At 36.3% G+C, this 15,213-nt stretch overlaps 2 protein-coding genes and 1 pseudogene across 2 annotated transcripts in view; all 3 read right to left on the bottom strand.

The window, feature by feature from the left end:
* LOC121424133 overlaps nt 1–851 on the bottom strand; it is a 45,883-nt pseudogene extending 45,032 nt beyond the window's left edge.
* An 8,055-nt stretch (nt 852–8,906) lies between these two features.
* On the bottom strand, nt 8,907–14,955 carry LOC121424252 (deleted in malignant brain tumors 1 protein-like). Its single transcript, XM_041619868.1, has 5 exons — nt 12,985–14,955; nt 12,320–12,649; nt 11,365–11,694; nt 10,503–10,832; nt 8,907–9,330 (listed from the first exon to the last, which is right to left on the bottom strand). The coding sequence occupies exons 1-5, from the start codon at nt 13,172–13,174 to the stop codon at nt 8,987–8,989; spliced, it is 1,524 nt and encodes a 507-aa protein (XP_041475802.1). The 5' UTR covers nt 13,175–14,955; the 3' UTR covers nt 8,907–8,986.
* Nucleotides 13,429–15,213, bottom strand: part of LOC121424132 (deleted in malignant brain tumors 1 protein-like) — a 28,599-nt gene continuing 26,814 nt past the window's right edge. Inside the window, exon 8 of the mRNA XM_041619731.1 lies at nt 13,429–13,850. Coding sequence (XP_041475665.1) covers nt 13,429–13,850 — 422 coding nt within the window. The remainder of the gene's footprint in view (nt 13,851–15,213) is intronic.

The following is a 15,213-nucleotide window of genomic DNA, read 5'->3' as shown; positions in this document are numbered from 1 at the left end:
ATCTTAAGAAATGTTGGTGTGTAGGTAGATGACACCGAAATACAGGCTATGTTCGAATTCGAATTCGGAGTCCGCAGGTCAAAGGTCACAGCTCATTGAATATGCGAGTTGGTTTCCGTGCAATAACTAAAAAATATATTAAAAAAAAATTTAGTTCGAATTCGTAGTCCGCAGGTCAAAGGGCAAAGGTTGCAGCCCATTAAATACACGAGTTGATTCAAAGGTCTAAATTATATTGTTTTCTGCAAGATATTAAATTTAATCATATTGAATGAATTTCTGATCGCGTTTAGCGGGGGCATCTGTGTCCCTTGGACATGTTAAAATTTCTAGTTTTTCTTATTATCTATATATGTGTATTTTTCTAATGATTTTGATAACCTGTAAATAGTTTAATGATGTTTGATTTGTTATGTTTGTTTATACTTTGTCTGTTGACCCAATAAAACAGAAAAAAAAAGAATTTCAGAGGATTCTTACATCGAGAAAATAAAATCACCTGAATAATTATGATAAAAAGCCGCAATAGAAATTATTACGTTATTTTTGAGATATCAGATTACGTTCTCAGTTGTTTGTGGGAACCAACCTCCTGAGTAACAAACAACACCTGCATCCCTGCCATGACCGCAGTAACTCCAATTTCCAATCCCTCGATGAATACAGTCTGCTAGGTTGTCTTCTGTTCCATCACATCCGACCCAGGTTAGAAGAATGCGACCAGATCCCTGACCAAACCTCGCAGATCCCGGTGCCTCCAAGGCTCCATCAAACCCCAGCATTGTACAAACCACCCTGGCGTCTCTCAGATCCCAGTAATCATCACAGATAGTTCCCCACGATCCATCATACAAAACCTCTACTCTCCCTTCAGCATCGGTAGATCCATCAACAAGACGAATTTCAAAGGGGTCTGTGAATAGAGCAAGGAAGGTGGTCGATAATCATATTATTGACTTTTTCGATAATGGGGCATTTGTTTTCAATATCATAACACGAAGTCCTTTAATTACTTGTTCATGTGAATTTAATGAGAAACAAAAGAAATATTTGTTTATTTTTTAAACTTATTTTGTATTTATTGTTTCTATTATTTTTTATGGTGGAGTGTAATGGGTATACGATACAAACAATCAAAGTGCTTTGGCCCAAAAGATCTTGAATCTACTTGAATTTGGATTTATTTGGTTAATTTCATTTGTATAATATGGAATGGATATTATTCAATATACAAATCAGAGATTCATAAATGTCATAAATCAATGTAAATCAATCATAAAAATAACCAAAAATTAGCTTAAATTTAAAGATTTGTAATAAAAACACAAGCAAATATTAAAGATAAATAAAACATTTTGAATAGTTGTATATTTGCTTAAAAAGAAATAAAGAACTAAAAAAAATAAGACCAGCTAAGAATGGATGCTTGTGCAATGCTGATTTCTCAAACAGAACGCAAATATTACAGGAGTGTATATAGAAGATTAAGAAGTGTATGCAGAAAGAAAATTTCAGGGATGATAGTGTATGCTTGGTCACGGCAGCCAAAAATGACGAAACAAAGATGTATGGGTTGGGGGCTCCACGAAGTAAGAATATGTTACAACAGGATATTAAAGGAGAAAATGAGTGGGAAAAGGCTACAGTCGGAAGCGGGACCAGTATAATTGTCAAATAATCGAGGGGTGAATTGGGAGTAAGAAGCAAAAAGTGATATTTTAGAAAAAGTTCAAATGTACCTAAACTTAAACCCTCTCTTATATTTACAAGAAAAGGAATTCCAGAATTCAGGGATAGTGAACATGGAGGTGTTATATGGAAGTGTTGTACGAGTCTTTCTCGAATTCCTATATGTATACCAAGTATACGAGTACAAAAGCTCAGGCTTTATTAACACACTGTGTTACCTCCTGAGTAGCAGATGGCACCTGCATCCCATTCATGTTTGCAATAATTTGTTTTGCGTCAGACTTATCGAAACAGTCTGCTAGGCTCTCTTCTGATCCGTAACACTCGACACGAAGAATACCACCAGATCCATGACCAAATCTTGTTAATCTTCCAGCCTCCAAGGCCCCGTCGTAACCGAGCATTCTGCATACTATCCTAGCATCTTCGAGACCCCACAAGTCATCACCACAAACGGTCATCCATGATCTACCGTAAAATTTATACCACTGATGAACTCTCCGGAGCCAATCATTTGTATGGATTTTTTTACCCATAGGGCTTTGTCAAGTTGTAGTATAAATTAATTTAGCTTGCCTGAAAATGCGTTATTCGATGCATTGATTTAAGCATTATTTTGACTCAAGACAAATAGATTTGTCAGAACTTGAAAACACCTACAAATTATTGTCCACGTAGTTTTTATTTATGTCCTTGTCGATTAGTAATTATGTAATTGATATGTACCGACATGCATCTTTCTTTTCGAGAAGAATGTACATCAAATTACAATTTTATTTACAAATTAATTCAGCATGTTCAGTATTTGAAGAGAAATCACACTTTTTAACGCATTAAAAAACTTTATGCGCAGTAATAAATATAGGATGACTTTATTATTCATGTGGATTGAAATGATAGAAAAGGATTTTTTTTATAAATCGTTTTTGCTGGGCAGCATTGCACCTAAACTCACCAGTCGTTTCATCCCAACATCTTCACGATTTTTTTTTTAAATATTACAGCGCTTTAATGCTAACTCACTCTTGAACAACAAAAACATGTAATTATTTTAGAGCCATGTGGTATTACACTGATGATCAACTGTTTACATTTATTACTATTTATTTTATTATTATGTATCTTTAGATTCTTTCTATACATGATTTATTCAACAATTGGTGACCTATTTCCATACAGCAGAAATTTAATTCATTTTAACAATACTAAACTAACCATGCATGATTAGTTTGAAATATTTCCATGACCGAATTAGAAACTTTACTTTGCCTTTAAACTCATTTTTTTATAATACTGCAACGTCTCATTAAATATAATTACTGTGCTTTAGTGACAACTCGCTCTTCATTATGTAATCAATGGAATCAGTCAAATTAATTTGCGCCAAACGATGTTTGGAGGCAGAACTTGGCATTATCATAATTTCTTGTCTTACGTTAAATATTCAAACAAAAAAAGAATATCTGATTGGTGATATAGTATAAAATATAAAAATGGTAACTAAAGACATCTAAACATTTCAACTTACGGTTATTTAAAAGGAGTAATTCCTTGTATACTACTTCGGCGCAAAAGATCTCAACCAAGTGGCTTCGATAATTACCAACTCCCCACACACACACTCATACACCCACATACACGCTAATTTGAAACTTTATCTTGCTTGAAAAGCATATGTCCTGGGCTCCGTAACAAAAAGGTTAGCATTCGAATTATAAACAACCCAGTTCTCCATTTTTCTTGTGATGGATAAGCGTTTATTGATCAAATGATAATAAAATTCAATTTTTACATAAGGCCTAGTCAGAGTAGTATAAAATTACAAGCGTAAAAGTACTTGGGAACAGAGGATCGATGATGAATTAAGAGTAAAAATAGTTTATAGATAAATGAAATAAACGAGATCAAACACGCATTATCAGAGTCAATCAACCCCTCTTCAAAATGGAAATTTTGGAAAATATTGATAATTTTAGTCCATGTCATCTACTCACCCTGTCAGATTGGATTTGTTTCCGATATTTATATGGGTTACTCTGTGCTTGATGTAGACAGTAAATTGTTGCATTCTTTCAGTACAAAAAAGCGTTTGGGACTCGCTTCTCTTTACGTATTTTTACATCAAAAGATGTATTGCTTTCCTTCAAAAAGCGAGACATTAATATTGGCAGTGTTGATACAAGTTCAATTCTGACTTATGCTGGACGAAAGGGGGAGTGACTCATCTTAAATCAACATTAAAAATAAAAATGATAATAGACATTTATATAGCGCCATCTATCTAGAAATATTCTATTCCGAGGCGCATCGATCAAATCGATTTCCATAACTTTCAGTGAAACAAGAGGGTATTAGATAATGGGGTTAATAAAACCAACCAGCGGCCTGTTAAAAGCTACTGAAATAATTCAACGTGATCTGCTAATGGTGAATTCTTTATAGAAAGGGTGTATTGTCATTATAACAGGTCCTTGTGAAACGGGACCCAGACCTTTAGTTGATATTAATGATCGTGTATAAATTTCAATTGACCATGTTTTAATTTTGGGGGGTATTGCGGTCTAGTGGTTACGACTTTCGTTTTTCAATCGGAGGGATGTGGGTTCGAATCCCAGCCGTGGCGTGTTTCCCTTCAACAAGGAGTTAACCCACATCGTGCAGCACTCAACGTAAGTGAGGTGAAAGGGTACCCGGTAGTAAGAAATCCTTGAATGCACTAAGCGCCTTTAGCAGCTGGGGCAGCTACCTGGGGAAATAATGCGCCATTGAATATGCAACTAGATAATCAGCGCCTCATGTCATAAATGTTATATGTTTTTACTATACATTCATGACATTTGACCGCGGCTCACATAACGACAGCTCAATACAGATTAGATTGTAAAGTTGTACGCAAAATGTAACATTTGTTTGGGTCATCAACATAACAATACACCCAATGAAAAAAACTATAATTTCTTCACCTTTGAAAGACACACCCCAATACCACACTTGGAACGCTATTGAACGGGAGATTGGTTCTTGGAGAGATGTTGCTATGATTATTTCACCATTTTGTCAGCTAGAATGAAAGCTAGTTCATACTTGAATTATTCAATTAGAATATTTTCACCGTTTATCTGAGTATAATTGATCAAGAAACGACCGAAGTAGGCATACATTTAAAAAAATTGTCCCAAGAACAGCATTTGAGATGAACAAGCATATTACAATAGCCCTTCAATTTTTGTGCATTATATTTTGCCATGCTGTTGGTGTACTCTAACCTAGGTCCGCTCTAAACGTTAAACAACATAAACATAAGCCTGCCAACTGGTAGGTCTACTTGTGTTCTAAAAACTGTTTAATAGGAAATCATCTCTCTTCATTTACTGAAATTTTATAGTTCTTATCTAACATATCTATAATCTACTCCATTCCGGGTGTAATAGTTCGTGTGTACTCAAATGAGAAACAATCTCGGCGTGACGGTATAATAAAATATCATTTTTTATTTAAATTATAACATCGAAGCTATCATTGATATCTGTAACCTACAGGTAAACGTAATGAAATACTATTATATCTCGGCCAAAAATACGACTGTGCCAAGTGGCCAGGTAAACAATTTCATTTCCTTTTCCTATGTGTTGCTATACGTATAATATCTTTCCGTAGGAAATACTACCTGCAGTAATTCATATCAGACATAAATTATATCAATTTCTAAAAAATCGTCTCATAATTGAATTTGTGTATTTTAAACTAAACGTATAAAACGTATCATTTAAAAATCTTTTAGGTTCGCATTGCTGTCATCAATATTTTTAATCAATAATGAAATTTCGGGGGAATCTGACGTAGAGTGACGGAAAACCGTTTACAAAAGAAGAATGAATACAAGAAATTACCATTTCGGAAAGAATATGTAGCAAAAACCTCTGACGTCTTTGATTATAGTGCTAGGAATCATCGATGTGCCTAATGTATTTTCACATTTTTGTCAATTCTGTTGACAAAATAATGTGTCAAAATTGACAAAAAATACGGTAGACTTTTTAGCGATATATGAGTGCTATATGAAAATTATGTATAATGATATAAAAATATAATATTAGGATGAAATTGATACAGCTCATAATTTTCTTTAAAGTAGCATTTTGAATAATTATTATCAATGAGTTATTCGGCACCTAAAATCGAGACCTTAAAATAACGACGTGCCTTGCTGATACAAGTGTAATATTTTTCCTATGATCTCGCCCACTTACTAACAAAATGTTCATACAAAATGTTTGTGTGGGCCATGACATCATTTGGATTGGGTTCATTGTCGTTGAATGTTTGGGTGCCATGATCGCTTTTGCAAGCGTTAAGATCCAATACTATCATGTCTTTCTTTATCAGTGAAAATAATTTTAATCTTTAGTTTAATCCTTTGCATAGTTTATTATGTTTAAATCGTATTTCCAATGCATATTATTCATGTTTGCAATTCTATTCTTTTCTGGGAATCTGCAATAATGATAGAATTTCGATTACTCTTATCCATTATTGCACTCCAGTGTGAACTAATGTTCGTTTCTAAGCTTGATCATAATCGCGCAGTCTTACAGGTTGCATGGACAAGTGTTGTAGAAGAACATAATTTATGTAAGAAACTTTGTAGTTTATTTCTTTAATATTTACATGTAATATAAAACACTTTTATACAAATACATTTTTATTGAAAGAAAATACACAATTCAAGACTTGTATCTCATAGAACAACAATGTGTTTTTTTTACGGATCATAATCTAAAAGCATTAAGGAAGGGTTAAATCACTCATGTCCGATAGATTATCTTTCATGAGCTTGAAAATCAACTTTGTTTAAAGGGGAATCCAACCCAAATAAAAACTTATTTTTGTCAGGAAAAGAAATATCAGACAAGTTGATAGGTGAAAGTTTGAACAATATTGGACAAGCAAAAAAAAGTTATGAATTTTTAAAAGTTGTAAATATTGGTAATCATTATACCCATGGAGACTTCAAATTGGCCGTATGTGTGATGTCATAGTGATGTAAGGCAAGGACCACTCTTCCATGTACTCTAGTACATATTATGGCTAAAATGTAATTTTTCCCTAAAGTTTTATTTCAAATTATATTTTTCTTTCATGAGGACATAAAACAATATACTACCTGGGCTATATTTAGATTACTGCCCCAGGGGAAGTGGTACTTAGGAGAAAACCACAAATCCCTGATAATAAAGTACATGGCCTATGGGGAAGTTGTCCTTGCCCCTTGTCATAATTTACCTACCCAGTTGCCAATTTGAAATCTACATGGTATTAGTGATTTCAATTTTAAAGCAGCTCTAACTTTCTTATTACTTGTCCGATTTCTTTCAAAATTTCACCATTCTGTTTAATTTATTTTTCTCCTTCCCAACACAACATTTTATGGCCAAGGCTGGATTCCCCTTTAATTCAACGTTTGATTTAGGAGAACTCTTACAGTAAACAGGAGTGAACAGTAGAACACCAGACGGTCTAGATCTTTAAAACAGATGATACTGATACTCCATGTACTCACATTAGGCAGGCATGAGGATATAATGTCTTGATTAACGAGGGTCATTCATTTTAGCTTTGACAGCTCCTGTGTCTTTTTCTTCTTCAGCAAACTTAAAGATACATTATCAATCTATCATTAGAAGTATATCAATGTATTTTTCAACTTTATTTTTGTCTTATCCTGATATACATGTTGTAATTTCCACTCTGTTTCACACTGAAGACCATTACCATTAATGTCACGGGAATAACATTTTTTTAATGTTATTTGTATCTACCAAATACGAGGAGTATTGAAGTAGTGAACTGGAATCAAGTAAAAGTCTAATAGTGAATAATCCCTTCGTCTGCTTCTAGGTATTTCATTCATTGCGTGTTTAATAGTTCTGTATAAAAATACCCCCCCCCCATCTCTCCCTCTCTCTCATTTCCATGTTTGCTAATGAGCACTCCCATTATCTTGTCCCCTGTCATTCTCTCTGGAGTCATTTTTGTAATTCTCCACACACGGTAGCGTATATCCGTCAACATATTCATCTTTCCCCACTGATGTCGTTTCATAAACAGCGTTCATGTGAAAGTAGTCAGATCTACTTGATCTACTGCCAGGTATTGCTTCATCCCCCTTTGATCCCGCTTTCTCATCCGATGCATTCTCCGTCGGAAGGATGTATCCATCGGGATCGGAGTCTTTTTCATCGTGAGGTGTGTCATAAACAGGATTCATATCCATGTAATCATGGAGTTCTTTGCCGGTGGTATATTGTGAGCTATTCCGATCTGCTTTATCATAGCCATCATATTCTTTATTTGAATCGAAATTGTAAGGAATCATATCACCTTTCCGTCTATGTGGTAACCGAGGTGGAGCATTCAAGTCTTGGTAAGCAGAACTGAGCGAATTGGCCTGGAGTGCGCCGGTATAAGGGACATCGGTATAAATATCGGCGTTTAAATCACTCTCTTCCCTTCTCCGGCTGATTCTACGATGACAGAACCAGAAGAATAATACCAGAATGATGCTGAAAAACAAGGCACAAAGTCCAAGCAGAAATATCTTTGGAAGTTCTGCCATTAGACTTCGCGTGTTAGGTAGATCTGTTGTAGTAGGAATTGTCAGGTTATTTGAAATGGTCTCGGTGACTGGCACAACCGTTACAGCTGAAGTATCGGAAACAGATAGCTTCTCATGGTAGATGGAAGGCGTGTTAAACATCGTTACATCTGACACCTCAGAATGGGGATATGTGCCTGAACCTAGTAGGTAAACAAGACAAAATAGATGATTTAGGAACGAACATTCTGAAGTAAAAAGTTCCAGGGAACTAGCAGGCGTGTGAATCTATCAGATTTGTTCGGTTGACATGTGAAAATTCGAAAGAGTAAAAATTCAAAAGAGTAAAAATTCAAACAAAACATTCATATATGTTGGTGGGTACGTGAGGGTGTATGGTCATATTGTTAAGGTACATTTTCTGACATTAAAACCTTGATTCCGATTTGAATGTGGGCTCATTGTCTCATCTTTAACTGATAGGAAGGTGCTGGTGAACGTAGGATTACTTCTTATAATGACATATCAGTAGATCAAAAGGCATAATAATTCATTTCAATATTCGTTATTATCATCATGATCATGAAGTATTCATTCTCAAGTGTGGTGGTCTTCTTCGTGCTTTGCATAATCTTCCTGTAAAGTAATTAGATTCGAGACTTTTTATACGTGCTAGATCCGCAGGCATTGTTGGAAGTTTTATTAGCTCTGTGTGTTTATTACTTCACCTATATTAGTGTCAACGATGCATCTCGCACTGGCATCCTCTTTGTGCCCGCAGTCGTGAACACCTAGTCCCTTATGTTTGCAATCCTTGAGGGTGGGTTCTGTCCCGTTGCATCGAACTCCATCCAGAAATATGTTTCCAGAACCTTGACCAAATCTTGCACCGGGTAAAGCAGCCGAAGCTCCGCCAAATCCTAATTGTTTGCACACAACGGTAGCATCGTCAAGGTCCCATAAATCATCGCATACAGTCCCCCAAGACCCTTCGTGAAAAATCTCAACTCTTCCCTCATATTCATTAGCTCCACCGACAAGTCGAACTGGATCGGATTGCAAATGTAAAAGAGAGATTGACGCTTCATTTTTCAATCACGAAATTACTTACGGGGTGTGTTTTTTGATAACGTAAATATGTTCGGCAAAAGCACTCTTTGGGAATAACACTACAATAGTATAAACATATGATAGATTTATTGCTAAATACGCAATTCACTGTTCCACAATAACTAGCCTTTGCACTGAATCCTTATTTAGTATGAAAAGATTTAGATGTTATACTGAACAGGAACTTATTCTTTTAGACTCTGCGAATTCCTTCACAAAACAGAGGTATGACACATATGACGAAATGTATATCAAAGCTTTATTTTTTCCTGAAATTTTGCAAAAAAACAAATAAAATGTGGAATCCTCAGAATATCTCATTACAAAAATTTGTAAAAGATGAGTTTGTAAGAAATTGTTTATAATGTGTCACAGTTGCGGCCACATGCGGCGAGTCGAGTAATTTCAAATCATTCAAGAAATATTGCAACATTTAATTTTGCTGTCCCCTGTAAAAGTGAGCAATGTGTCTGCTCATATTATCCGACCAGAGGTAGCAAAAAGTAATTGTCATTAATCAAGACTAATCACCACTAATCAAGATTAATGATGTTATTTTCATTAACGATATATAGGTCGTTTTAGAATCGGTTTTGTTTGTGCGGCTGTTGTGATGGAAGTTCATTTTTTTAATTTTTTTTTTGCTCTTAAGTTTTGTATACTGACAAAAACTTGTTCACTGAATACCTGCTCGACACAGAGTGCATGAAGGTTGGTAGTTCCCATATGCTTTTTTTTCAATACAAAATACAGTCGTTCTTTATATCCTCACATGCATTCTCAATTTGCTTTACCGTCAATCTACAGGGCTCTTTAAAACGAAATTAGATAATGTCATGCTTTAAAGGCGACCCTACTAAAACGCCCAAAGAATGGTATCACTAGTCATAGTTGTCAATACCATGATAAATCGATGAATTGTGTATTATATTTCCCTCTTCCATGAACTGAGCTTTGACTCTTGTATGTGACCCAAACTATTTCATGCGTTGTTATATGAATACCCTTATTGTATAATCATATATTGTGCCATTGTAAGCTATTCTTGCAATAATTAGAGGTTCACTTAAATAATTGCGATACAAAAGACTACGTGAGAAAATAGTACCTCCTACGAGACACACAACACTAGCGTCTTCGTTGTGTTTGCAGCTGTGCACTCCAAACCCGAGGTGTCCGCAGTCTGCAAGATTCTTCTCCGTGCCCTCGCACCCGACGAGAGAAAGAAATGTTTCATCAGACCCTTCACCATACCGGGCTGAACCCGGTGCAGCCGAAGCCTCGCCAAGGTCCAGCATCCGGCACACGACTTTGGCATCCTGCAAGTCCCACCCATCATCACAGATTGTACCCCAGGTACCGTTGTAGCTGACTTCCACCCTTCCTTCAGAGCTACTGGATCCGTTAATAAGGCGTACTCTTAAAGAGTCTGGATGATCTAGAAGAGAATTAAAGATAGAAATTATTTCATATAGTCACAGTAAAACTTGCAGATCTACTTTATCTTGTTATATCCTGATCATGTATGAAAGAAGGACTTTATTAATGTGTATGTATATTTTTATCTCCAATGCTTACCACGGATGGCATCTCAAAGCGCTTTGTATCTCTTGGAAAATAAGGCACTACATATATAACAAATTTCATTTTTCCTCGTCAAGAATAATATTTCAATTATATTTAAAGACATAAAGATATCGGGAAGGATGCCGTGTATAACGAAACTTCTATCATAGACGTTAGTTCCGTAACGAGTTTTACTGACCTATTCAATGCAATGAACGATACGGTTTTAAAAAAAAAAACGGTTTCCAGAGACGGAACTATTAAACATGTATTACAAATGAACGATTCGTTATGGCTGCAAACTGTCAAAACATCTTCATTTCTAGGATGGTTGCCAACAATTCACTCTGACAAACTGATAATAATGTGGATATACATGTAATAGAAAAAGTCTGAATTCGTACTTCCTGAATAACAGATGGCACCAGCATCTTCGTCATGTCCACAGTAATTAACACCTATCCCTAGATGTGCACAGTCCGCAAGATTGGCCTCTGTTCCTTCACAACCAACGAGATCTAGAAGTATGACCCCAGAACCCTGACCAAATCTTGCAGAAGTAGGTGCGTCCAAAGCCCCATCAAACCCTCGCATTCTACAGACGACCCTTGCATCTCTGAGATCCCATCCATTATCACATACAGTTCCCCATGATCCATTGTACAAGACTTCCACTCTGCCTTCAGCACTGCTAGATCCACCAGAAAGTCTGACATCGAAAGGTTTGGGATGATCTAAGGCGGAAAGAAGTCAGCAATCGAGGTTTACAGTACATGGAAAGGCAATCCGTTGTCAATATACATACATTTCGAATTAAACACGATATACATTGTACGTTTAAACAAAGTCGGTTCCACACTTAAAAAAGATTATCTAGCTGCTACGTTGTGATTTCTGTAAATTACATTCGTTTTTTCTTTCTATTCAAATATTATTCAAACTCTAATGTGTTTTGAGCACTCGAGTGTTCGGTTATGTTTTCCAAACCTTCGTATAATAACTATTGATTTTCTCAAATCTCAATGTTCTAGGGAAGATGGGAATTAATAACCCAGTCTGTTGTAAACTGATATTGGAACGAGAACTTATTAAATGATACTATAAAATTTACTCAAAGTGTCAGGGTTTTGTTGTACTGAGTATTCGTTCATAGGTCTACCTCTCTGTTTTCTTTTCGGACCCAAATATAGGGCCGTGACACATGGTATAAATCAATACACATTTAACGCATATATGGATGATTTGCAAATCGATTTCTTGATTCAAGCCAAGTAAACTTCACTAGTGTAATCATTGATAGATACTAACACGAATATTTAAGCATACATTGTAACACGTGCATGTTCCAGTACACCATACCTCCTTTGTAGCAAATGGCCCCCGCATCTTCATCATGTCCACAGTAATGTACTCCAAGCCCTCGGTGAATGCATTCTGCAATGTTTTCTTCTGTACCGTCACATCCGACAGCATCAAGGCTAATAGGACCTGATCCTTGACCAAACCTAGCGGATCTCGGTGCCTCCAAAGCTCCATCAAACCCAAGCATCTTACAAACCACTCTGGCATCTCGTAGATCCCAGCTGTCATCACAGACAGTACCCCATGAGTCGCCATTCAGGACCTGTACACTCCCTTCAGCGTCGTTAGATCCACTGATTAGACGAACCTGTAACGGTTTCGGATGATCTGCAAGAAATTTAAGAAGCTTCATTAGACGACACGTCACCATGCTCCAGCAAACGTTCAGTCAATATTCTTTTTATGTATTACGCCAACAAATTGTTAAAACATTGGCGTATACGTATACTTTACCGACAACGAATAAAGATCTTTCCAGTCATGAAGATGGAAATGCCTCCATTGTATCATCATGTGCACATGGTGAATATTGACATTGTAGCCTTAATTTTCTTTGCGCCAATCTTTCTTTTTCTTTAATTTCCTCTCTTCTGTTATTTTATATTCATTTGGAAACATCATTTACGTAGTTATAGGTCTATAACTAGACGAGGAAAACTTACTTCCCGAGTAGCAAACAGCTCCTGCATCGCTTGTATGACTGCACGTGTAACGGGCATCGTCCGAATAACCGCAGTCTGCAAGATTTTCTTCTGTTCCATCACAATCGACCCTATCGAGAATAACCATTCCAGATCCCTGACCAAACCTAGCAGATCCAGGTGCGTCCAAGGCTCCGTCGAAGTCTAGCATCTTGCAAACGACACTTGCTTCTCTCAGATCCCACCATGTATCACATATAGTTCCCCAAGATCCATTATACAAGATCTCCACTCTTCCTTCAGAAACATCAAACCCTTTGACAAGTCGAACTTCGAGTCGATTCGGAAGGACTACATTTTTTTGAAAATGGATTTAATTGAAACATTATTTTCAGCTGCTTTAGACATGATTTTCATGGACATAAATAGAACATATATTGTTTGATGTCCACCTTGACCTCTCTTTTAGAGAAAAACTGGTGTGACTAATTCTACAATGGCCATGATATTCTTATTCATAGTATTCCTACCTCTCAAGTAGCATATGGCACCTGCGTCCATGTGATGTTCGCAGGAAGTGGTAATCCCTACGAACGGACATTCGTCCAGGTTTTCCACTGTACCCCAGCAATCCACACGGAAAATATCACCAGATCCTCGACTAAATCTGGTTGATCGTGTCACGTCTACGACCACATGAAATCCCATCATGGCACAGACGACCTTTGCATCGTTCTCGTCCCACCAGTTTTCACAGAGAGTTTCCCAGGATCCATCATAGAAGATTTCAACTCTTCCTTCTGCTTTATTAGATTCCCCGATCAGATGCAAATCTTGATAGAAGTACGGTGACAGCTTGATCGGTGGGTGATCATTTTCTCTATATTCTTCGGATGTATAGTGTCGTACAGTGAAGTATATTAGATATGGCCTGATTTTTCCCAGTGGATGACTCCATTACGTTTTGTTCTTCACTCTGATAATATTCTCCGCTCAGAAAACAATTGTCATTTTATATAATATTAACTTTTGGCTATGGTTACCCCCGTAGGAACTCGGCAGAACAGCGTTTTGCTGGTAAACGCCAAGCTGGTATATAATCAATTACCCAGGAAACATTTTACGTCTAGGTTAATCAGTCATAATGGCTGACCTTATAAACGACATGTATTACTCTCGGGCATTTTTATCAAAGTGGAGACAATGGCAGAGTGGGGAATCGAACTCACAACCTTGCTATTATGAGTCAAATGATCTAACCATTGGACTGCATGACCCTCTAAAATGTTTAGTGATGATTCCGAGAAAACTGGTGGGCAGCTAGTAAAACAACATTCTGCCATATTCTACATTTTCTTGGCCAATCCTGTACAGTAACAATCTACTTACCAGTTATTACTGACGCAACTGCCTCGAATATACATGAGATAATCATGAACAAGACGTAAGTAACAGCCATTGTAATTATAGTACTATTCATGTAGAGAAAATGGCAAAACTGCTGTATTGAATGACCTAAAGCCGGACCTCGTATAAAGGATGACAGAAGGCCTGCGCAATCCTTCAGTCGTTTTTGTTATTGAAACATGACCTTAAAATGTCAAATAATTTGTTTTAAACTAATGTACAGTGATCTTCTCAAATAACGGTTGTAAATAGTTCATTTTACTTTATTTTCTTTTCCTGTGTCTAAAATGGTCTCTTGAAACTGAATTTTGACAAGCCTTTGACAGGTTTTGGTTTCCCTTTGAGGGTAGCTGTGGGAACCGGAATTCAGTTTCTATGGGTCTATACATTCCCATTATCAATACGGCATCTCGATTACTTGATAAGAGCTATTGTACCTAAGTTTCAGTGTCTTCTAATAATCGCATTAAGAGTTCAAAATTTCATTTCCATAGTTCTGAAAGGATTTTGGTAATCTCGTTTATCATTTTTATATTGATGGAGCTATATTGATTGAATAGGGCTCCGCTGGAAAATTCGCGATTGTTAGAGTTTACCCTTTCTGCTAAATTAAGCACAAATTTTAATTCATTTAGTCTCTTAAATTTCTAATAGAAACATGATGGTAGTTGTCGTTTTTCCTATTTTTTATACGTATGAAATCGTCAGTTTGTTTATAATGCCAAACGGAGGTATATATAATTAGTAATTACTAAACATTTCTGTTTATTTTAGAGTTATGTCTTTCATCTGGGCTGCTGGCATAGTTTTACGGCATTATAATGAAAAACCGTCTCTATATAA

Source organism: Lytechinus variegatus, chromosome 11 (assembly GCF_018143015.1).
Source record: "Lytechinus variegatus isolate NC3 chromosome 11, Lvar_3.0, whole genome shotgun sequence".
NCBI lineage: Eukaryota > Metazoa > Echinodermata > Echinoidea > Temnopleuroida > Toxopneustidae > Lytechinus > Lytechinus variegatus.
Note: the sequence above shows the minus strand (reverse complement) of the source record. Positions and strands in the feature narration are given on the sequence as shown.

Coding starts and splice junctions, on each gene's coding strand:
- LOC121424252 (XM_041619868.1), bottom strand. CDS start 13,174: ATGCTAGACTTCGACGGAGCCTTGGACGCACCTGGATCTGCTAGGTTT. Junction 12,650..12,984: donor AGCTGTTTGCTACTCGGGAA/GTAAGTTTTCCT, acceptor AATTTCTTGCAG/ATCATCCGAAACCGTTACAG. Junction 9,331..10,502: donor TGTTGTGTGTCTCGTAGGAG/GTACTATTTTCT, acceptor AATCCGATCCAG/TTCGACTTGTCGGTGGAGCT.